The 24,765-nt window shown below is 53.9% G+C and overlaps 1 protein-coding gene across 1 annotated transcript in view; it reads left to right on the top strand.

Moving 5' to 3' along the window:
* LOC130024575 (CAP-Gly domain-containing linker protein 1-like) overlaps positions 1-24,765 on the top strand; it is a 94,496-nt gene that overhangs the window by 17,511 nt on the left and 52,220 nt on the right. The window contains 4 exon segments of the mRNA XM_056115288.1: positions 7,154-7,167; positions 13,119-13,236; positions 13,451-13,601; positions 14,011-14,060. Coding sequence (XP_055971263.1) covers positions 7,154-7,167; positions 13,119-13,236; positions 13,451-13,601; positions 14,011-14,060 — 333 coding nt within the window.

Raw genomic sequence — 24,765 nt, 5'->3', positions numbered from 1 at the left:
GCCACCTCATTCTCTGCACTGTGCAGAAATCTCCAGCAGTTCCTGGATTAGATAGCAAGCTACTTGTGAAACACCTACAATAACCAATTTACTGTCTTTACAAAGTTTACTTTTTTTCCACTGTGGTTTTAGATGAATGTATGATGAGAAATTCAACATTAATAATTTTGGATTTTCTTATCAGAAAAAATTAAATGAAGGACCTGAACCATCAGAAGGTGATCATCCAGTCTGAATCTATTTATGTTCATTTGAATGTTTTCTAGTTCTGTAAAACGTGATAAATAATGTACCATCAGGGCTACATGGATTATAAGAACTTCTATAATTGTATATATGCTTTTGATGTATTTTCCTCTGGAGATTATCAAGTGTCTCACCAGTGAAAGATCGTAATCCATTGACATTTTGAGTAATAAACACGATTGAAATTGTTTCACAAACTATGTAAAGCAGTATTAAAATTTGAGCAAACAATGTTCTTTATCTACTTGAATAAAATTATTTCCTTTTTGCCAGTGATAACTGATTATTCTCCGGTTTATTTATAAAAGATTTTTGGCTAGCAATCAAGAACTATAGAGTCAAAGAAGTCAAAGAGTTTCTACAATGGAATTCTGATACACCAATTTCTTTTTGTTTCTTTATGTTTGTGCCACACCTGGTGATGTCTTAGGGCTTATTCATGGCTCTGCACTCAGGAATCACTCCTGACAGTGCTTGGGCAGACTATACGGAACGTCAGGGATTGAAGCCAGATTGGCCAAAGCACATGCCCTACCAGCTGAACTATTGCTCTGTGCCTGTATACCATTTTCTTAAAAGTGTTTATCTTGGGCTAAAGAGGTAGTACAGTGAGTAGGTTTCTTATCTTGCATGTGGCTGATCTGGGTTCAATCTCAGGAATCCCATCCAGTCATCTGTGCCCCGGCAGGAGCAATCGCTAAGTGCAGAGGCAGGAGTAAACCGTAAGAAGCACTGGGTTGGGGGGTATGGTGCCACCAGCAGGTCTCTCTGTACAGGAGAACAAAAACTTCAACCAGAGTATCAGGAGAAAAAGACATAATTCAACAGGATGGAAAAAATCTTGAACTGAGGTGGGGCAGATAAGCCCAGAATTTGAACTTCCTGCAGAAATGCAAACGGAAGTCAGAATGAAAAGGACAAATAGGGGAAGTGCAGGATAGCAGAGCGGGCAGGGAACTTGCCTTGTGTGAGGCCAAACCAGGGTCGATCCCTGATCCCCAGCATCCCAGGTGGACCGTCCCCCGCCAGGAGTGATCCTTGAGCGCATCGCCAGGAGGAAGCCCCTCACATCACCAGGTGTGGCCCCAAAACAAAAGGAAAAGGCAGATGGGCCTAAGCATATCTGAGCTTTGCTCTGAAGTCTGGGGCCACAGGGAGCACAGGCTTTGCAGGAGGCAGAGTTCCCTCCCTCCACCCAGCCCCCAGCAAGGAGCCAGGAGTGTCCCCAAGGGCAGCCCACTGCCAGGCTGCCGAAGACGGAGGACACAAGGACCGGAAATGCGTTTCCCATGAAATCTACTGTGCTGTAATTCCCTGTGACACAGCGCACCCACCACCCCACCCCCACCGTCAGTTCTGGTTGCGGGGAGACCCCCTCCTCTGTACTCTTGAGTGGCGATTGTCGGGGTCTGCTGCGCGTCCACGGTTGCCTCCCATCTCAGGTCCTTCCATCTGCTCATCCTCCCAGCCCCCCACAGCTGGTCCCAAATGGTCGGTTCATCCCTGGTGCTATTTGCAGGAGACAACTCTCAAGTTGTGGGCACACAGACACCAGAGTCCCATCCTCCCCCGCGCTCCCCACAACGCACAGCCCCCCAGAATCAAGGCTGGCGCCCCTGGCTTGAGGAGGAACCATCCATCAGAACGGGAAGCAGTTTTTTGTTTCATTTTGGTTTTGTTTTTTAAGACACTCATCTTGGCATGCAACTTAGTGCTGGAGCGGTAGCACAGCAGGGTAGGGCCTTGCACGCGGCCGACCCGGGTTCGATTCCCAGCATCCCATATGGTCTCCTGAGCAACACCAGGAGTAATTCCTGAGTGCAGAGCCAGGAGTAACCCTGTGCATCGCCGGGCGTGACCCCCGGCAAAAATAAATACATAAATAAATTTTAAAAAATAAATGACCCATTTAACCACTTGTCCATTTCCCTCTGCTGTCTCATCACCTCTGTTCCCCGTCTCCCCCTATGTCCCAGGAATGTTTATGCAGCCGTCCATGGAAAGTCATTCTTTCAGGGGCTGGGGAAGTCGTAGAACTGGTACTATCTTGTCTTGTACACAGCTGAGCTGGGTTCAATCCCTGGCACCCCATGTGGTACCCTGAGCCCAGAGCCATGGTAAACCCTGAGCATGGCCAGGTGTGCACCCATCCACCCCGAAGGAGGAAAAAAACTTTCAGTGAATCTAAGGAACAAATGATGACTTTATTTTTTTTTTGTGGGAGTAAAAAATTTTAAAAGTATTAAAATTTTTTTCCCCTTTATTTTATTTTATTTTTTTTAAAGTTGTAGATTTACAATTTTTTGTGCTTTGGTTTCAATTATACAATGATCAGATACCCATCCCTCTACCAGTGCCCATTTTCCACCACCATGGATAATATCCCTCCCACCCCAATCCCCCCATCCCCCCTGTCTCTGTGGCAGGGCAATCCCCTGTGTTCTCTCTCTCCTTTTGGGTGTTGTGGTCTGCAAAAGAGGCATTGAGTGGCAAACATGTTCAGTCCATAGTCTACTTTCGACATGCATCTCCCCTCCTGGGAGGATCCTCCAAACATACTTTATTTGGTGCTCCCTTCTCTATCTGAACTGCCCTTTCCTCTAGGATACCTGGCTGGCCTCTAAGTTATGGAGTAATCCTCCTGGTGCTGATCTCAGCTATTCTTGGGTATTAATCTCATACTTTGTTACTTTATATCCCCCAGATGAATGCAATCTTTCTATGTCTATCCCTCTCTTTCTGACTCATTTCGCTTAGCATGATACTTTCCATATTGTACCACTTGTATGTAAATTTCATGACTTCATCTTTTCTAAGAGCTACATAGTACTCCATTGTGTAGATGTACCAAAGTTTCTTTAACCAGTCATCTGTTCTTGGGCATTCAGGTTTCTTCCAGTTTCTGGCTATTGTAAAGAGTGCTGCAATGAACAAACAAGTGCAGATGTCACTTTGACTATACATTTTTGCCTCTCTGGGATATATTCCCAGGAGTGGTATTGCTGGGTCAAATGGGAGCTCAATTTCTAATTTTTTGAGAATCGTCCATACTGTTTTCCAGAAGGGCTGAACCAGTGGACATTCCCACCAACAGTGAAGGATTGTCCCTTTCTCGCCACATCCACGCCAGCATCGGTTGCTTTTGTTCTTTTGGATGTGGGCCAGTCTCTGAGGTGTGAGATGGTATCTCATTGTGGTTTTGATCTGCATCTCCCTGATGATTAATGATATAGAGCATTTTCTCATGTGCTTTTTTGCCATTCGGATTTCTTCTTTGAGAAAGTTTCTGTTCATTTCATTGCCCCATTTTTGGATGGGGTTGGATGTTTTCTTCTTGTGGAGTTTAACCAGTATTCTGTATATCCTGGATATCAACCCCTTGTCAGATGTGTATTCGGTGAATATCCTTTCCCATTCTGTAGACTGTCTTTGTATTTTGGTCACTGTTTCTTTGGAGGTGCAGAAGCTTCTTAGTTTAAGATAGTCCCATTTATCTATCTCTGTTTTCACTTGCTCGGCCAGTGGCGTGGCATCTTTGAAGATACCATTAGCTTCAATGTCATGGAGGGTTTTGCCAACTTTATCTTCAATGTACCTTATGGTTTCTGGTCTGATGTTGAGGTCTTTAATCCATTTTGATCTTACTTTTTTACATGGTGTTAGGCAGAGTTCTGATCCTATTTTTTTGCATGTAGCCGTCCAGTGATGCCAACACAATTTATTAAAGAGGCTTTCCTTACTCCACTTCACATTACTTGCACCTTTATCAAAGATTAGATGAGCATATGATTGAGGAGAGATGTCAGTGTATTCAACCCTGTTCCATTGGTCTGCAGTTCTGCCTTTGTTCCAGTACCATGCTGTTTTAATTATTACTGCTTTGTAGTACAGTTTGAAGTTCGGGAGGTTGATTCCTCCCATTTTCTTTTTCCCAAGAATTGCTTTAGCTATTCGTGGGGGCTTATTGTTCCATATAAATTTCAAGAGTATTTGCTCCATTTCTTTGAAGAATGTCATGGGTATCCTTATAGGGATTGCATTGAATTTATACAATGCTTTCGGTAGTATTGCCATTTTGACAATGTTAAGTCTCCCGACCCATGAGCAGGGGATATCTTTCCATTTCCTCATGTCCTCTTTTATTTCCTGAAGTAGCGTTTTGTAGTTTTCTTTGTACAGGTCCTTTACTTCCTTAGTTAAGCTGATTCCTAGGTACTTGATTTTCTGGGGCACAATTGTGAATGGGATTGTTTTTTTCATGTTGCTTTCTTCTCTCTCACTGTTTGCGTATAGGAAAGCCATGTACTTTTGGGTATTGATTTTATAACCTGCAACTTTACTATACGAGTCTATTGTTTCTAGGAGTTTTTTGGTGGAAGTTATTGGGTTCTCTAAGTAGAGTATCATATCATCTGCGAATAGTGAGAGCTTGATTTCTTCCTTTCCTACCTGAATGCCCTTAATATCTTTTTCCTGCCTAATCGCTATTGCAAGTACTTCCAGTACTATATTGAACAGCAGTGGAGAGAGTGGGCATCCCTGTCTCGTCCCTGATCTTAGAGGGAAGGCTCTCAGTTTTTCCCCATTGAGGATGATGCTTGCTGTAGGCTTGTGGTAGATGGCTTTAATTATGTTGAGGAAGGTCCCCTCTATACCCATTTTGGCTAGGGTTTTCATCATAAAGGGGTGCTGGATCTTATCAAATGCTTTCTCTGCATCTATTGATATGATCATATGCTTTTTATCTTTTCTTTTGTTGATATGGTGGATTATGTTGATTGATTTCCGAATGTTAAACCATCCTTGCATCCCTGGGATGAATCCTACTTGGTCATGGTGTATGATCTTTTTGATGAGTAGTTGGATTCTATTTGCTAGTAGTTTGTTGAGGATCTTTGCATCTGTGTTCATCAGGGATATCGGCCTGTAATTCTCTTTCTTTGTGGTATCTCTGTCTGCTTTTGGTATCAGTGTGATATTTGCTTCGTAGAAACTGTTCGGAAGTGTTTTTGATATTTCAATTTCGTGGAAAAGCTTAAAGAGCATCGGGAGTAAGTCCTCTTTAAAGATTTGGAAGAATTCACTAGTGAATCCATCCGGGCCAGGACTTTTGTGCTTGGGGAGACTTTTTATTACCATTTCAATTTCCTTGATGGTGATAGGTCTGTTCAGGTATTCCAGGTCTTCTTGGTTCAGCCTTGGGAGTCTGTAGGACTCTAGGAATTTATCCATTTCCTCGAGGTTTTGATGTTCCGTGGCATAAAGCTTCTCAAAGTACTCCCTGAGGATCCTCTGAATTTCTGTGGTTTCTGTTGTAATGACCCCCTTTTCATTTCTGATTTGGTTTATTAGGGTTTTCTCTCTCCCTTTCTTTGTGAGTTTTGCTAGAGGCTTATCGATCTTGTTAATTTTCTCGAAGAACCAGCTTTTGGTTTCATTGATCTTTCGGATTGTTCTTTGGGTTTCCATCTCGTTAATCTCTGCTCTGAGTTTTATTATTTCCTTTCTCCTGTTTATTATTTCCTTTCTCCTGAGTTTTATTATTTCCTTTCTCCTGTTCGGGTTGTGCTCCTTTTTTTGGTCCTTCTCCAAGCTCTTAAGCTGTGAGGTTAGGTTACTTATGTGTGCTCGCTCCTCCTTCCTGAGGAATGCTTGTATTGGACTGTTTCTTCTCGTTAATCATGGCAAGCTGTGTCTGATTCAGAAATCTGAAGACAACTCAATTGTAGCTAATCCCAGGATCTTCATCGGCAGGTAGAGATTGTAAAGGATTCAGATGTAGGTCTGAGTGTGATGGTACATAAAGTGCTAAAAGGAATTTGCTCTGCTCTCAGGTTGAAAGCCTAGAAGGGTTTAGGTCCAGTTTCCCTGGGTTCATGCAGAAACCGCTGCCTGCCCCCAAGGGCCTTGTTGGCGTGCAGTCCTGATGGCGGAGGCTCTCTCCATCCTGGGCTCCCACATAGAGGCGCAGAACTGCTGCCTCTGAGAGAGGACGTCGCCTACACTCACCCAGCCCCTGGGTTTTCTGTGGGTTTTCCCCAGACTGTAGTTATCTCCAGCGTAGCTGCACGCGATGTGTGCCAAACGTGTGTCTCTGCACTTTGTGAAAGTCAGCGTTTCTTTTGGGAGCTTGTCTCCAAGTTAGGTTTTCAGACAGGTTGAAAACAGGTCCAGATCTGTCGGGATGGGAGATTTGTGATGAAAGTAGATAATGGACCAAACATTATGACCTCTCAGTGTCTGTATTGCAAACCATAATGTCCAAAACTAGAGAGAGAGTATGGGGAATATTGTCTGCCATGGAGGCAGGGGGAGGGTGTAGAAGGGGGGCGGTATACCTGGGAGATTGGTGGTGGGAATGTGCACTGGTGGAAGGATGGGTGTTTGATCATTTTGTGATTGTAGCCCAAACATGAAAGATTGTAAGTTTCTCATGGTGATTCAATAAAAATAAATAAATAAAATTTAAAAAATAAATAAATAAAAAGAAATCAGGTCCAGCTGCGGAAGGCAGGGCCAGTCCTGCCCTGCTCCGACCACTGCTAAAGCCCAGAGCAGACGGGGGCGGGGTGGTCCTGTTCGGCGTACCCCACTTCCCTGACGGCCAAGGACAGATACCAGAACCAGAATGTCAGGCGCGGGCTTTGGTCAGGAACTCTGCGGGGCCCGGAGGCAGCCTCCGCGGTCCTGAGCTCACTGTGGGTGCTGATGTCTGGCTGTCTCTGCGCTCACGCGCTGCCGTGCTCACCTCACCCTCTCTTTTTCCTCCCACTCCTGCTTCCTTTGCTCTATCTGTGTGTCTTTGATGGAAAGACTAAAGAAACTCTATCCACGTTATAATAAATTTCATATATTTTTTTAGTTTCTAATATTTGGTTCTTGTTTTTTGCATTTTGAAAGGCTGCCCAGTAACACTTTAAGGCATTTGCATCATGACAGATTTATTTCTTATGAAAGTCGTAAGGAAAGAATCTGGATAGTGTGATCCCTTGGGAAAGGTTTCTGGCCCCGGACACCTCCCTTCCGGCTCTCCTCCCTCTGCTGTTGCTCATGACACCAAATCTAAAGCGTGTGGCTTTCAAGGCGCCCACGTATTTGTGACTCGGGCATCGGTAAAGAGGCCCGATGTCCTCCAGCCACTTCTGGATTGCACGGTAGAAGTCAGAGCTGAGAAGAGACCAAAGGAATTAGCCGTGAGGACTGGTCAGCAGGAGCAGCTGCCAGGGTCTGTTTGGCCGTGTCCATGTAGGGGTCGCCACACGTGCTCACTCGAGGAAAGGCTGCCAGGTGATTGTGCAATGTTCCAGGCTTGTGTCAGGAACACGCCAAGGAAGCTTCCCTCCCCTCCTGCCTTAGAGCTGATGGCTCAGGCTAGTTGGATAGTCCTGACCAAAGAATGGGAATGTGGGACTGGAGCGACATTCCAGCGTGGAGAGCGTTTGCCTTGCACACGGCCAACTTGGGTTCGATCCTTGGCATCCCATATGGTCCCCCAAGTACTGCCAGGAGTAATTCCTGAGTGCACAACCTGGAGGATCCCCTGAGATCTCTCAGTATGACCCCCTCCCCCCCCAAAAAAAAACCGGAATCTGCTCACGATCACGATCACAACCATCCTGTTGTTCGTCGATTGCCTCGAACAGGCCCCGGTAATGTCTCCTTTGTCCTAGCCCTGAGAATTTTTTAAAAAGTGCCATATTCAAGGCTCTTTCAGGGTTAGCAGAATGAGCCTCATCATTGTTACTGGTATTTGGCATATTGCGTAAGCCACGGGGAGTTTGCCAGACTCTGCCGTGTGGGCAGGTTACATTCGGTAGCCTGCCAGTTTGTCCAAAGAAAGAATGAGATAATAAGATGCTTCCGGGAGCTGGGTTTTATAGTCTCTGGGTCTTGGCCGTTGATGGGATTACAGGGCACAAGGGGGGCAGTTGGTGGGTGTAACCCCTGCCTACAGGAATATGGAGGGTCTGAGTGGAGGATGCTCAGCCCCAATCTGAGCAGGCTTGGAGATCTCAGCCCCAGGACACGCATGCCTTTGTTCCTCTGCCAGTACCTTCATGCCTGTGGAGAGTGGTCTCAGCATGGTGGTGGCTGGTTGTGGAGGTCTTCGGCTGCCGGAGCACTGGTCGGGGTGGGGAGGGAAACTCAACCTGCTCCCCTCCAAGGGGTCCCGGCGAGGACAGCCAGGCGCGGGGGCAGGAGACTTTGCTCATCCTCCTTAAACCCCTTCACTTTGAATAAACATTTAAAATCAGATTTTCTAAGTATGTGTTAGATTTAGAGCAAGGAACTCTTAAAATAATCTTATGGTGGGATCAGTTACCAAATAAGTTTGTTTTGTTTTGCTTTGGGGACACAGTGCTCTTCAGTCATTCCTGCCTCCAGAGACCATGCAGTGCTGGGGACCAACCCAGCTCCCCTGTCTGTGAAGCGTAGACCCCAGCCCAGCCCCAAACACATGCCATAGGAAAGTCAAGATTCCTGACCCACAGGGTCGCATCAGAGATTTCCTTTCCACTAAAACGCTCTTATTTCCACCTAAACAAGATCCTATTCCCTAGCGAGGTGTTGCTCATGGAATAGCTTAACTGCACAGAAGTCCACCCTTTCCGGTGTATTTCCAGCCCTTGGGTGTTGAATTCAGGAGATCTCTGTTAGTCTCAGATTCTTTGCTTTCTATTTAATGATCTGGAGTGTAAGTGTGAGCCAGGCGCTGAGAGAAATACACACTTCTCTTTTCATCTCTGTGAGAATTCCCGTTTGCCATAAACCCATGAGAATTCTGTAATGTGTGTGCGGATATCTTGGGTCTCACTAACCAGACATACATTCTGCCATTTCTAACGTGGGCCTCAGTCTCCGAATCCTCCTGTCAGTTTTGGGAGGCATCTGACACTCGGAACATGCTCTTCGTTCACCCACTCACCCGGGGACCAGAGAGACTCGGCTTGTTGCTGTAAGTTATGCCTCATTCAATGTGTCACCTGCCCGCATCACTGGTGCTATGGCCCAGAGCATGTGATCTAAACATGCATGACCCAGTGCCGCAAGGTGGGTTGGAGGGAATACCCAGTGGTCCTCCCAGCTTCTCCCAGGGGTGCACATTCCCTCCATCCCCAAGGCACACAGATTCGAAACACTGAGTAGGACACGAACATCCACTGCTGTCCTGGACCCCAGACTTTAATGAGATCCCCCACTTCACATGCACCTCTGTCTCTCTCCCAATATGCATCCCAGGAGCCATACTTCTGTCCCCTCTCTTGTCCTTTCCAGGCTGTGGCATTGCCCAGTCTTGACTGAACGTCCGTCCCCACCCTGTGCTCCCCCCCACACGTCCTTTTGTGTGTGTTTTAATTGTTGTCATTGCTTGGTAATAATTTATTCAAGAAATAGCACTTCAACCTGGGATTAGGTGTTTAAAAGAATTCTTTTTTTGGGTGGTGGGGTGGGGGTGCAACAAGTCCTTTTTTTTTCTTTCTGTTCTCCATCTCCCAAAGTTATTAACTTGTTTCTTTAAATTCAAATGGACACAATGATAATCGGGTTCTGGCATGTACACAAGGCAAACTTTTTCTCCCTCACAGTCAGTAAAATTTCACTAAACTTCTGCAAGCATCAAAGCCTGGTCCCCTCCCCCCGCAATAGTCCTGGGAACCGTTGAGCATCAGTTATAGGGCAGTTGTGCACTGGCCTCTCTCTGGGTTGATTTCTGGCACAGGAAGGGAAGTCGAGGCCCCAGGGACCGTGAGGACCCTCAGGGCCTGCGACCAACAGTCTGTGGCCGGCGGGTCCAAGGAGACTCAGTTTGCTGGGGGTTCCCGGAGGTTCGTGCCCAGCGGGGGGGGGGGGGGAGGTGGAGGGGGGGCAGAGGTCGTGCCCCTCCGACTTGGAGAATGGGATGCAGGAGAAACCCCAAACCTCCGGGTCAGAAGAAGCCGAGCCCGTCCACGCCTCGCTGCTTACGTTGGAGCCTTAGTTTCCCCACCTGGAGTGGAGGGCGCCCCCAGCAGGCGTGGGCGTGCGTGGTGAGTTTCGGGTGGGGGCGCTGCAGCGGGGACAGCCCCCTGCCCGCATGTGTGGGCGCCAGGGAGCGGCTGACCCCCCATCTCCTAGACCCCGCAGAGCCGGGCGCCCCCAAGGAGGGAGATGAGAAGCCCGAAGACTGAGCCCGACGCAGCCACCAGACCCGGACCCGGACCCTGCGCCACACTCCAGGGGCCCCCGCCCACCCGCCCCGCCCCGCCCCGCTCCGCTCGAGATGCCGGAAGCCGAGGCCGCCGCCCGGCCCGCGGACAGACGCCTCCGGACTCAGACCCCTGCGCCGGGGGTCCGCGCCCTGCGCTCCCCGCGGCCCACCCGCCGCTGCCCCCAGGAAAGACGGTCACGTGGCTGGGGTCCGCCCCGCGCGGGGAGACGGGCGCTGGGGGTCGCCCGCCGGGAGTCGCCAGCCCTGCCCCGGCCCCTGCCCACCAACCTGGCGCCACGGAGCTCGGGCATCCGGCCGGAGGCCCCCCAGGGACCGCTGCGCCGGCAGCGCCCCCTCCTGCGGCTCCGCAGCCACGGGCCGGCCCCCGAGGGGCGGGCAGGGAACCCCCGGGACGCGGGGACTCGGGCCTGAGCGAGGCGCTGCTGGGTGCGGGTGGGCGGGACCCCCGCGCCAGGCAGGGCCCGGCACCTGTGCAGTTCGCACGGCGGCCAGCAGAGGGCGCCGCGAGCCGCTCACCGGCCTGCTGGGGATGCTGGTCGGTCCCTCACTGGGCAGGACCAGGCGATGGCCAGGGGAACCCGAGGACCCCCTGACACCGCTCCCAGGAGTCGGGGTGGGGGGCGGGGAACATGCCCTCGAAAGGCCAGCTGGCAGTGCAGGGGAGATGACGCCAGGGCGGCCTCGTCCCCCCCCCCCCCCCCCCCGCCCCCAGCTTCCCGGGAGGGTCCCTCTGAAGGAGCAGAGGCAGCGCAGTGCCCCAGCTCTGCTAGGGGTCTGGGGGGGTCTGTACAGCCCCCGGGGAGCGCTGAGTCTCAGCGGCCTGTGCCCTGGCTCGGTGGGGCACCCCCGGCACCCCTAGCGGGACGGTGGGAGATGAGGGGGCATGGGACCCTGGGGTCAGAGCTGGGGGCTCTTCTGCTTCCGCATGGGGGTCACAGAGACCTTGGTGACCTGGGCCCTCTGGACTGGGGCCCGCCTGCAGCCCCTGCTGTAGCCTGGGTGGGCGAGTCGCGTGGGCCGTCCCAGCTGCAGCAGTGCTTGGGGACCATGTGGCGCAGACCCCTGTGCTGCCTCTCTGCCCCCATGTTCTTGATTCTTTCAAAGAAGCGTCTGGGAGCCAGAGACACTAGAGCAGACAGGGCACTTGCTTGGCGTGCAGAAGACTCGGGGTCGAATCCCGGCACCCCATAAGGTCCCCCTGGGTCTGCCAGGAGTGGCCCCTGAGCATCGTCAGCCGTGGCCCCAACAGTCCCTGTCACTGTCACTGTTCATCGATTTGCTCCAGCGCGCCCAGTAACATCTCCACTGTGACAATTGTTACTGTGTTTGGTATATCGAATATGATACCTCATGGGTAGCTAGCCAGGCTTTGCTGTGCGGGCGAGATACTCTCGATAGCTTGCCGGGCTCTCGAGAGGCAGAGGAATCGAACTCGGGTCACCATGTTGGCCGCTTGCAAGGCAAACACCCTTTTTTTGGACCACACCCAGCAGTGCTCAGGGCTTACTCCTGGCTCTGCACTCAGGAATTACTCTTGGTGGAGCTCAGGGACCCTATGGGAAGCCGAGGATTGAACTTAGGTTGGGTCATGTGCCAGGCAAACGCACCTGGGCATTTGGGCCTCTCCCTTTGCCCCCACCCCCAAGAAAGACTTTAAAAAATAAAGTGATTGTTCAGAAGCCTTCCCGGCACTCGGGGGCAGGGACTGGCAGCACTGGGCTGGCAGCCTGAAGGCATTAGGGCCCAGGCCCTCGAGGTGACACAGCACCTGCCCAGTGCTGGGCCACACCCTGCAGTCCTTGGGGCTATACCCAGCAGTGCTCAGGGCTACTTCCAGCAGTACTGGTGGACTTACTCAGAAGTACTGGGGCTTTAATCCAGTAGCACTGGAGATATTCCTAGGAATACTGGAACTCTTCCCAGCAGTGCTTGGAGCTTTAGCACGTCTGGGCAGTTCCCAGAAGTCCCTGGGACCTAGGGCTCAGACCGGCAGGCTCCAGGGCGGGGGTGCCCGCAGCATGGGTCCTTTTCGGCCTTCCAGCACACAGGGTGTAAGCTCTAACCTTGATCTCCTTGCCCTGATTCTTTTTTTCCCCCTTCTTTTGGTTTTGTTTTGGGCCACACCCCATGGTGCTCGGCCCGTCCTGGCTCACTGCAGGGCGAGGACATATTGGCTGCTCCTGAGCGTACTTGAGGGACGCAGTACTTGGGTGCAAGTCCTGCCATCTCCGCAGCCCTGATTCTTAGTTCTTTTTTTCTGGGGAGGCGGGGGTCACACCCACCAACTGGCCCCCTGGCGCCGTATAATCCCATCAACGGCCAAGACTCAGAGACTATAAAAACCAGCTCCCGGAACCACGCGGCCGCATTCGCAGCCGTGTGACATCTTATTATGACATCTTATTATCTCATTCCTACTTTGACAAACTAGCAGGCTCCCGAATGTAACCTGCCCACATGGCAGAGTCTGGCAAACTCCCTGTGTCATACCCAATATGCCAAATACCAGTAACAATGATGGGTCTCATTCTACTAAAGAGCCTTGAAATAGCATTTTCTTAAAAATCTCAGGGCTAGGATGAAGGAGACGTTACTAGGGCCTGCTCGAGGCAATCCACGAATAACAGGATGGTCATGATTCGTGAACTCTTTGGTCTTTTAGAGAATCCGAGTTCATAAGAGACTCCGATGAAGAGAACGCTTCCCTGCAGAAATCCATCAGTATTACCAGTGCCATGCTCACGGAGAAGGACACAGAGCTGGAGAAGCTGAGGAATGAGGTCGAGTCCCGGCCCCGCCCACTTGGACCCGAGCCAAACCCATCTCTGCCAGGGCCACGCCTACATGGCCGAGCCAAGCTCATCTCACTCTGAACCATGCCCACATTGGCCTGAGCCATGCCCACTCCGGCTTGAGCCACTCCCATGTTGGCACAGGCCACACCCACATGGGGGTCACAGCCATGTGGGCCTAAGCCACACCCCTGTGTTGCAGGTCTCCTTGTTCAGGGCAGAAAATGCCTCTGCCAAGTCCTTGCATTCAGTTGTTCAGTCCCTGGAATCTGACAAGGTGAAACTGGAGCTCAAGGTCAAAAACTTGGAGCTTCAACTCAAAGAGAACAAAAGGCAGCTCCAGAGCACTGCAAGTAAAATGCTACCGCTGAGGGTTGCCTGCTTTCTGCCCTCCCCCAAACCTCCGGGGGCACCAGCCCCCCCTGCCCTACCCCCCTCCCCCCAGCTGGCTGCACAGAAGGGTGAACTTGGGCACCTGCCCGGAGCACGGGCTCACGGTAGCATCCCTGGGTCCGCAAGCACTGGCGCCAAAATAAGAGCCCAAAACAAGGCGAAAAGGCACTTTGGGGATGGGGGTCAGTTTGGTTTGGGGGTCACACCTTGCGGTGCTCAGAATTTACTGCTGGCTCTGCTCAGGGATCACCCTGCTCAGGGGACCATTCAGGGGACCAGAGATCTAACCCCTTACCTGCTGAACTGTTGCTGCCCCCAAAAGGCACATTTTCAAAGACCTACACTCACTCTTTGTTTTTTAACTAAAAGGTAATTCTGATTCTCAAGCAGATGAGGACGAAAGGGCCCAGGAGAATCAGGTAATATTTCTTTGCTGTGTTGCTTCCTTGTTATGTTTTATTTTGCTTGTTAGTTTGGGGACCAAACCCCGTGGTGCTCAGGGCTTACCCCTGGCTCTACACTCAGGAATCACTCATGGTAAGGCTTGGGGAACCATGTGGGGTGCCGGGGATCAACCCAGGTCAGTGGGGTACAAAACAAATACCTAAGCTATTGCTCTGGCCCTTGTTGGGTTCTGTTGTTGTTGTTTTTGTTGTTTCATAAGGTTGTTCACATTATTTGATTACATTCAATATTTCCACACCAATTTATTTGATTACATTCAATATTTCAACTCCCGTTGTTCATCGACTTGCTTGAGTGGGTCCAGTAACGACTCCATCGTGAGACTTGTTGTTACTGTGTTTGGCATATCGAATATGTCACGGGGAGCTTTCCAGGCTTTGCCGTGCGGGCAAGATACTCTCGGTAGCTTGCTGGGCTCTCCGAGAGGGGCGTTGGAATTGAACTCGGGTCGGCCATGTTGGCTGCATGCAAGGCAAACGCCCTACCCGCTGTGCTATTGCTCCAGCCCATAATATATATATGTATATATATATTCACATATATATGAGATTGATATCCAAGACTAGGAAAATGGGTCCAGGAGGACTGGTCAATGGTTGGAAGCTACCACAAGCATCGGGGACAGAGGGTAGTTAGGATAGAGTAGGGACCAGTCTGGCAATAATGCTTGGAAATGGTTGGAAATCACTTTGGACGGAACTGGGTGTTGAAAGTAGGTAAAGAGATATACATAATAATCTTTCAATATCTGTATTGTAAACCAAAAGGCATGTGTCAGAGACAGGGGGAGAGAGAAAAGAGGGAGAGAGGGAGTGGAGAGAGAGCACTGCAGAAAGGAGGAGGGAGAGAGAGGTGCCTTCCCTGCCTGGGGGAGTAGGGAGACTGGGAACATTGGTGGTGAGCAATGTACACTGGCGAAGGGACAGGTGTTGGAACATGATATGACTGAAATCCAATCATGATCAACTCTGTGTATTTCATTAGGATTAAAAAAATTTCAAAAGAAAATAACATTTTTAAAAAGAAAAATCAAATTTAAGTCAATCTTGAAATTTTGAGCGAGCAGCAGTGCAGTGGGCTGGTGAGCGATGCTAGCAAAGCCTCACCGGGCAGCTGTGGTGGGAGTCAGCTCCCACGCTCCAGAAGCTTCCGAAGCTTGGCGCCTCTCCCTGGTCCAAACGGAGCCTTAATCATCAGCGTTCTTTGGGGGGCTGCAGGGGCTGAAGCATATGAAGCATATCCCGCCTGCAGGCAAATGCCTTAATCCCTGTACTATCCCCAGCCCCTGAAGGTGAGACTGTTAAGCGGGACGAAGACCAATTTTATCTTTAGTCATTTTGTTTCTTTTATTTATTTATTTTGCTTTTGGGTCACATCGAGAGATGCTCAGGGCTTACTCCTGGCTCTGCACTCAGGAATTAAGCCTGGCGTTGCTTGGGGGACCCTATGGGATGGTGGGGATCGAACCAGGGTGGGCCGTGTGCAAGGCAAACGTCCTAACCGCTGTGCGGTCGCTCTGGTCCCTTCTCTTTATTTTATTTCAACCAAAGAAACAAAACCAATGTTCTGCACCCCACCCGCGGTGTCCAGGGGCTGCTCGGGCAGGGGTCGCCCCGACGTCCTAGAACCAGCGCTGCTGTCTCTGACGCCAGTTCTCGGCTCCCGGGGACTCGCGGGCCACGGCGGGGACCTTGCGGGAGCCTCGGTCCCAGGGTGGGATGGAGCCGGGCAGGGTGGAACCAAGAGGTGGAAGGCAAGACCAGAAAGAGGCCCGGGGACTCTGGTGGCTTCTAGCTTCAGATGGCGGTGCGATGTCACTCTTTTCACGTGATGTCACTCTTTTCACGTGACCGCGGCGTCACGTGGTGGCGGGGCTGGATGGTGCCAAGGCCGTGCACCTGTCTTTAGAGCAGGTGACCTGAACTTGCTGTGCAAGTTCCTGGACAAGTGCGGGGGCAGCAAGCTGAGGGCTCGGGTGGGCGGCGGCCTCTGGAGCCGGGGGCGCCCCCCAGTGCTGGATGCCCAGAGAGAGGGGACATTGCGCTCCCCGCCCCTGCGGCTCAGCTCTGGGAAGGAAAACGGGGGCGACTCGAGTCCCTCTCCGCAGGAAGAGCTCAGCCCCACGTCCAGGCACTCCCCGCTGTCCCCCTGTGCGGGGTGTCGTGGCATGCTACCCTGGGAACCACTTTTCCAGATGCCTTTTCCTCCACGGTTTCCTTGGCAGATCACCTATGGGGTTCATGACCCCAGTCTGACCCCAGGACACTGCATACACACTCTTTGTGGATGACAGTGAATGTGCTTCCGTGGCCAGTAGCACCCCTTGCCCTGACGCTGTTTTTCTTCAGGCCACGAAATAGGAGTGTGGTCAGCTATTCCTAACTGCAAGTTTCGTTTGTCCAGAGTTTGCAAATGACTGTTGTTTGCTGTTGGCCGTTATTGAAATCCCTTTTACTAAAAGAACGGGATGCTTCTCTCTCCCGCAGGCAATAGTTTGAGATGAGTATCTCACAGGACCATTTGGCTTGATTGCACAGTACTCACTTCTAAAGGTAAAAAGATTTTGGTTATTATTATTTTTTTGAAACTGTCATTCTGGACTCTAGCAAGAGTAATATGATGTTCCACTTCTGGAGTAAGTGGTGTGCAGAGCTGTCTGGTTTTTAGAATCACTGACGCTGTTATGAGTGGTAAATGTTTTATCTTCTGTGGACCTTTTGTTTATTTATTTGAAGTAAAAAAAACATTTTATTTGGTGACCTTTAGGAAGAGGACGAGCGGAGAGAGAGTAACATTTCAGCAGAGACCGTGGGCTTCTCCAAAGGCAGAGAGAGCCCCTACACACATCCCAACATTAGAACGGAAAGCACAAAAGTCCCCATCTCAAGGAGAGCTGCGGGCACCGCATTTGCTCGGCTACATGGGCACAAGCAACTCAGGGGCTCGGGCAGCATAGGAGCCTTCAGTGGACCTTTCAAGGGTGGGTGTGCACCCCCCTCTTCTCCTTGACGGAGCGGCATGTCTTCTGATTGTTACTTCATGTGGCTCCAAGTTTTTCAGACACAGGATTGGTTACTTCAGCCTGAATTTATACACCTGGCTTTGGGGAATCTAAATTTTTATACTAAAGTGTTTTTTTATTTTTTGGAGGGGCTCATGCCAGGCAGTGCTCAGGCTTCGCACTCAGGATCACTCCTGGCAGTGCTCAGTGGACAGTATGGGGTGCTGGGGATAGAACCCCGGGTCAGCTGAATGCAAAGCAAGCACCTTACCCACTGTACTATCTCCCTGACCCCGGGTCTCCTGAGCACTGCCCCAGGACACCTCCTGGTGGTGATTCTTAGCAGTTCGATGAGGCTTGGTGCTGTGGTGGCAGGGATATCCCAGGCCAATCCAGTGGCCTCTCTTGGGATGCAAATGGCAATGCTTGAGACCCTTGTGGTGCCAGGGGGCGAAGTTGGCAGTCATGTGTCAGGCATGTACCATAACCCCTGCATTCTCTGACTCAACACTAAAGTCTACTGTGCTTGGGAGTGGGAGTGTTAGAACACCTGAGTTTTTGTTGTTGGTCTGTTTTCTTTGGGTCACCCTTGGCAGTGCTCAGGCTTACCCCTGGCTCTGCACTCACGATTGACTCTTGGTGGTGTTTGGGGACGGTGTGGGAGGCCAGCAATCCAACCCAGGCTGGCTGCCTGCAGTGACTCCAAGTTTGGGTCGGCTGGTAAGTTTTAGGGGTTCTGTTCACCATTTGTATGTTTGCTTTCCTAGGAACATGAAATTTATGGCATCCAGAACAGTAAGTGAAGCGACATCATTTACTAATAGGTTAGCTGAGTAAAATAAATCTCAAAAGTGTCTGTTTTCGAAGGTGCGGCCTTTGTGTGTAAGTCCGAATACTTGAAAATGTCAGGCACTGACTTTCAGCCCAAGGTTAAAGTGAGCTCGAGCCAGGACACCATCGGGGAAACCGAGGCGAAGGCCTTGTGCGGAGGGCCTTGTGGTGTGCAGCCCCGCTGCTCAGGCCGCCCAGGGAGGCGTGAGGAATAGAGCGTTTCTGAGGGGTGCCTGGGTCCGAGGTCAGGGGGCTTTGGCCCCGGATATTAGATTCTGTAGCATTTCAGATCTGAGTGGGGGCTAGGAAAGCTCACGGGGCTAGTGCCAGGCGCACAGCCAGCGCTCGATTCCATCCACGCTCCTGCCTCGTCCAGTGAGCACTGAGCTGGGAGTAGCTCCTGCTGGGATACAGTCTGAGAAGTTTCCCACAGTCTGATTCGTGTCTTTTCTTCAGAATACGGAATCCCAGGCCGCAAGAGGGGCAACTCCGGCGCCTTCAGGAGTGGCCCTGGCCGGGGGCTGGGGAAACAGCCCTGGGGATAGAGCCCCGGTCTGGAAGGACGGGGATGCAGCTAACTGCATGGGTTCTCTCTGGGTCACAGCTGCTGAGTGCTGGCCGAGTCCAGACAGTGCTGTCTGTCCAGTGTGCCAAGCTGTTTATCGCAGAGTGGATTGTGATGGCGTGTGTGTGTGTGTGTGTGTGTGTGTGTGTGTGTGTGTGTGTTTGTATGTCACTGCAGTGGTGAATGCATGGCTCAGTGGCGGCGGCCATGGAAGCAGAGCAGGACCACACGTGGAGGTATTTCCACACAACAAAGCGTTTTCCTGCTCTTTAATGATTATGGGGGTGTTTCCGGTTTGTTTTTTACCAGTTGTTCCAAAGGATAACTTCTTAAGTTGCTTCCTTTTGTGGGACAGTCGTAAGCAGTGCCCCAGGGGCCGTGGGGCTGATCTTGGTGATTTTCTGCTCTGTGGGGCCAGTCCGTGGCCCTGGGGCCACTGCGGCTGTGCCTGGCAGCCGCTGGGGGTGATGCCACACACACAGCCCCTCTGGGTTGATTTCTGGCACAGGAAGGGAAGTCGAGGGCCCAGGGTCCGTGAGGACCCTCAGGGCCTGCAACCAGCAGTCCGTGGCCGGCGGGTCCTAGGAGGCTCAGTGGGCTGGGGGTTTTCCCACCTGGAGTGGAGGGCGCCCCCAGCAGGCGTGGGGGTGCGTGGTGATTCTGGGGCGGGGGCGCTGCAGCGGGGAGAGCCCCCTGCCGGCATGTGCGGGCCGCCCGGGCCGCCGCTGACCCCCATCTCCTAGACCGCGTGAAGACGGGCGCCCCCCCCCCCCCCCCCACGAGGGAGATGCGGAGCCCAAAGCCTGAGCCCGACGCCGCAGCAGGACGCGCACCCGGCGCCTCACACCAGGGGCCCCCGCCCGAGGGGCTGGATGCTGAGGCCGCGTCCAGTCCTGCCGCCGCCCCCGCCGCCCGGGCCCCGGGGACAGACGCCTCCGGACTGAGACCCCCGTGCCGGGGGTCCGCGCCCGCGCCCCAGGACTTGCGCGCCCTGCGCTCCCTGCGGCCCACCCGCTGCTGCCCCCTGGAAAGACAGTCACGTGGCCTCCGGGTGCGCCTCGCTGGGCGCCGGGGGCTGGGGTCCGCCCCGCATCTGGGAGACGGGCGCCGGGGGTCGCCCGCCGGGAGTTGCCGGCCCTGCTCAGGCCCCCGCCAACCAAACTGGCGCTACGGAGCTCGGGTAATCGGCAGGAGGCCCCCCAGGGACCGCTGCGCGGGCAGCGCCACCTCCTGCGGCTCCGCAGCCACGGGCCGGCCCCCGGGGGGGGGGGCGAGCAGGGAACCCCCGGGACGCGGGGACGCGGCCTGAGCGAGGCGCTGCTGGGTGCGGGTGGGCGGGACCCCCGCCCCAGGCAGGGCCCGGCACCTGTGCAGTTCGCACGGAGGCCAGCAGAGGGCGCCGCTCGCCGCTCACCTGCCTGCTAGGGCTGCTGGTCGGTCCCTCACTGGGCAGGACCCCGCGATGGCCAGGGGAACCCGAGGACCCCCTGAGACTGCTCCCAGGAGCCGGGGCGGGGCGGGGGGGGGAACATGCCCTCGAAAGGCCAGCTGGCAGTGCAGGGGAGATGACGCCAGGGCGCCCTTGTCCACCCGGTCCCCAGCTTCCCAGGAGGGTCCCTCCGAGGGAGCAGAGGCAGCGCTGTGCCCCGGCTCTTCTGGGGGTCTGGGGGGTCTGTACAGCCCCCGGGGAGCGCTGAGTCTCGGCGGCCTGTGCCCTGGCTCGGTGGGGCACCCCCGGCACCCCTAGCGGGACGGTGGGAGATGAGGGGGCATGGGGCCCTGGGGTCAGAGCTGGGGGCTCTTCTGCTTCTGCATGGGGGTCACAGAGACCTTGGTGACCTGGGCCCTCTGGGCTGGGGCCCGCCTGCAGCCCCTGCTGTAGTCTGGACGGGCAAGTCGCGGGGTCCATCCCAGCTGCAGCAGTGCTTGGGGACCATGTGTCGCAGACCCCTGTGCTGCCTCTCTGCCCCCATGTTCTTGGTTCTTTAAAAGAAGCGTGTGGGAGCCAGAGACACTACAGCAGACAGGGGACTTGCTTGGCGCGCAGAAGACTCGGGGTCGAATCCCGGCACCCCATAAGGTCCCCCTGGGTCTGCCAGGAGTGGCCCCTGAGCATCGCCAGCCATGGCCCCAACAGTCCCTGTCACTGTCACTGTTCATCGATTTGCTCGAGCGGGCCCAGTAATGTCTCCACTGTGACAATTGTTACTGTGTTTGGCATATTGAATAGGATACGTCATGGGTAGCTTGCCAGGCTTTGCTGTGTGGGCGAGATACTCTCGGTAGCTTGCCGGGCGCTCAAGAGAACTCGGGTCGCCATGTTGGCCGCTTGCAAGGCAAACACCCTTATTTTGGATCACACCTGGCAGTGCTCAGGGCTTACTCCTGGCTCTGCACTCAGGAATTACTCTTGGTGGAGCTCAGGGACCCTATGGGAAGCCGAGGATTAAACTCAGGTTGGGTCATGTGCCAGGCAAACGCACCTGGGCATTTGGGCCTCTCCCTCTGCCCCCACCCCAAGAAAGATGTTTTCTCCCTCACAGTCAGTAAAATTTCACTAACCTTCTGCAAGCATCAAAGCCTGGGCCCCTCCCCCCGCAATAGTCCTGGGAGCCGTTGAGTGTAGGTTCTAGGGCAGTTGTGCACTGGCCTCTCTCTGGGTTGATTTCTGGCACAGGAAGGGAAGTCGAGGTCCCAGGGGCCGTGAGGACCCCCAGGGCTGGCGACCAGCAGTGCGTGGCCGGCGGGTCCAAGGAGACTCAGTGGGCTGGGGGTTCCCGGAGGTTCGCACCCAGCCGCAGCAGCAGCAGCAGGGCTCGGTGGGGAGAGGACGGTGCCCCCCCCCAGACCAGCCCCTGAGGCCTGGGGGCACAGGTCCGGCCGCTCCTTCAGGGAGAAGGGGATGCAGGAGACACCCCCGACCTTGGGGTCAGAAGAAGCCGAGCCCGTACATGCCTCACGTACCTTTGAGCTTCAGTTTCCGCACCTGGAGTGGAGGGCAACCCCCAGCAGGCGTGGGGGTGCGTGGTGAGTCTCGGGCGGGGGCGCTTCAGTGGGGACAGCCCCCTGCCGGCACGTGCGGGCCGCCCGGCCGCTGCTGACCCCCATCTCCTAGACCACGCGGAGCCGCGCGCCCCCGACGAGGGAGACAAGGAGCTCGAAGCCTGAGCCCGACGCCGCCGCCACTAGACCAGTACCCCGCGCCGCACGCCAGGGGTCCCCGTCCCGCCCGAGGGGCCGGACGCCGAGGCCACCGTCCAGTCCTGCCCCCTCCTCCGCGGCTCGGGCCCGCGGACAGACGCCTCCGGACTGAGACCCCCGCGCCCCAGGACTCGCGCGCTCTGCGCTCCCCGCGGCCCGCCCACTGCTGCCCCCGCCCCCAGTAAAGAAGGTCACGTGGCCTCAGGGTGCTCCTCGCTGGGCGCCGGGGGCTGGGGTCCGCCCCGCGCCGGGAGACGGGCGCAGGGGGTCGCCCGCCGGGAGTCGCGGGCCCTGCTCCGGCCCCCGCCAACCCACCTGGCGCCACGGAGCTAGGGCATCCGGCCGGAGGCCCCCCAGGGACCGCTGCGCGGGCAGCGCCACCTCCTGCGGCTCCGCAGCCACGGGCCGTTCCCCGAGGGGCGGGCAGGGAACCCCCGGGCCGTTCCCCGAGGGGCGGGCAGGGAACCCCCGGGACGCGGGGACGCGGGCCTGAGCGAGGCGCTGTTGGGTGCAGATGGGCGGGACCCCCGCGCCAGGCAGGACCTGGCACCTGTGCAGTTTGCACGGCGGCCAGCAGAGGGCGCCGCTCGCCGCTCACCGGCCTGCTGGGGCTGCTGGTCTGTCCCTCACTGGGCAGGACCCCGGGATGGCCAGGGGAACCCGAGGAACCCCTGAGACCGCTCCCAGGAGCCGGAGTGGGGCGGGGGAAAATGCCCTCGCAAGGCCAGCTGGCAGTGCGCAGGGGAGATGACGCCAGGGCGCCCTCGTCACCCCGCCCCCAGCTTCCTGGGAGGGTCCCTTCGAGGGAGCAGAGGCAGCGCTGTGCCCCGGCTTTGCTGGGGCTCTGGGGGGTCTGTACAGCCCCCGGGGAGCACTGAGTCTCGGCGGCCTGTGCCCTGGCTCGGTGGGGCACCCCCAAGCCCCTAGCGGGATGGAGGGAGATGAGGGGGTGTGATGTCACTTTTCACGTGACCGCGGCCTCACGTGGCGGCGGGGCCCAGCGGTGAACCTGAACGTGCTGCACGAGTTCCTGGACATGTGTGCGGGCAGCAAGCTGAGGGCCGGAGACATCGCTTGATTAAATAGAAACATTTTTTTTCTGCAAGAAACAGATGTCCATTGCAATAACCCTGAGAGTTTTTTGGGTTTTTTTTTTTCTCGTTTTGGGTGACACCCGGCAATGCACAGGGGTTACTCCTGGCTCTGTACTCAGGAATTACCTGCGGTGGTGCTCAGGGGACCATATAGGATGCTGGGAACTGGGAATCGAATCCGAGTCGGCGCGTGCAAGGCAAACGCCCTACCCGCTGCGCTGTTGCTCCAGCCCCAACCCTGAGAGTTTTCATGTCCCATCAATGGCCCAAGAGAAGCAGCACTGCCCCTTGGCAGAGCACAGGTCAGCGGTTTCCAGAAAAAGCATCACATCAAGAGAGCAGGAAAACTCGAAACTTGGGCCAAGTCAGTAGTGGGGGGCTAGCTCATAAGCATCTCTTTAGAGCCCACTGTGTGTCAGGCACAGGTGGGGCCCTGGGGAGCAGTCCTCGCGTCGGGGCCTCGGGACAACGCACAGTCCTTCTTTTGCAGTGAAGACAGACGTGGCCCCACAAGAGATTTCCACATTTTGTTTGTGCCCCGGCGTAGCCTGCTGTGTGAGCAGCGGCTGAAGGACCTGGGCGTCCTGGGCTCCTTCATCCATAGGGAGGAGTACAGCCTGGACCTCATTCCCTTCGACGGGGACCTTCTCTCCATGGAGTCGGAGGGCACCTTCAGAGTAAGTTCAGTGTTTGCCCTTTGAACTTGACACTCGTTTCTGCCTCGTTTGTGATGGTGACACTCACACTGGCATTTTAGTGATTCCTGGAAGCGTCCAGTTTCTTCCTTTTGGGGAGAGATGGGAGTTGGTCCACACCCAGCAGTACTCAAGGTTTACTCCTGGTTCTGTGCTCAAGGATCACTCCTGCGCATGCTCGGGGACCATATGTGGTGCTGGGGCTAGAACCCAGATTGGCTGCGTGCAAGACCAGCGCCTTCCCCTGTGCTGTCTCTCGGGCCGCTGCTCCTCTTGCTTATGGAGAATCTCCTGTTCCAACAAATTGGCTTAAAATTGTTGTTGCCCTTACTGAATTCTCAAAAATCAATTGTCCTTAAATGTGTTAATTTCTGGTGTTTCTCTGCTGCTGTTCGATGTTTGTCCTTGTGCCCGTCCCACCCTGACTTGACTGTGGCTGTGGAGGAAGCTTTGAGAGTGGAAGGCAGGGCCGCTCCAGCCAGAAATAGTCAAGTCTGTCACTGCATTTTTCCAGTTAGCCCTTTGTGAGTGATTTTGTTTCCATGACTTGCCTTTCCCCTTGATTGACTCTTGGCAAGACCTGAAGACTATTATCTTATATTTTCATTTTCTAGAAATAAAATTGCTTACATTTTTCATTCAAACTCTTGAGGTTCTGCAGTGTGACCTCAGGGCTGGGTGCAGGGTGTGCGGGAATTTCTGTTTCTCCCACACGCCCGTCCCAGCCCGTTTCCTACTGGTTATTTTCAGCACATATTTATTTGTGATTTATTTGAGATCTCCAAGCCTGCACGGTTTGGGACTGGACCTGTCAGTAGCTAGACAGTTACACCCTCCAACTGCCGTGTAACCCCAACAATGGCCAGGATCCAGAGATTATCACAACAAGCTCCCGGGAGCGCGCGGCCGCGAACATTATTTACTTTTCTCTAAGTTTTCAGGGTACCTTAAATATCCAACCCACACGGCAGAGCCTGGCAAGCTATCCGTGGTCTATGCCAAATAGACCAAATTGATATGCCAAATCCAGTAATAAATGGATCTCATTTCCCTAACCCTGAATATGCAGAGTCGAGAAGGATATGGAAGGAGAGGCTGATAAAACACCAAGGCAGACATAGGCTGCCAAAACGCAGAAAAACAAAAATGATTGTCTGTACTTTTAATGCTCGTACGCTGGCATCTACTGCATCCATTGAAGACCTTATGGTACAAGCGCGAAAGATCAAGTACGACATCATTGGTCTGACCGAAACGAGAAGACATCAATCC

Source organism: Sorex fumeus, unplaced genomic scaffold (genome assembly GCF_029834395.1).
Source record: "Sorex fumeus unplaced genomic scaffold, SorFum_2.1 ptg000029l, whole genome shotgun sequence".
Lineage (NCBI taxonomy): Eukaryota > Metazoa > Chordata > Mammalia > Eulipotyphla > Soricidae > Sorex > Sorex fumeus.
Note: the sequence above shows the minus strand (reverse complement) of the source record. Positions and strands in the feature narration are given on the sequence as shown.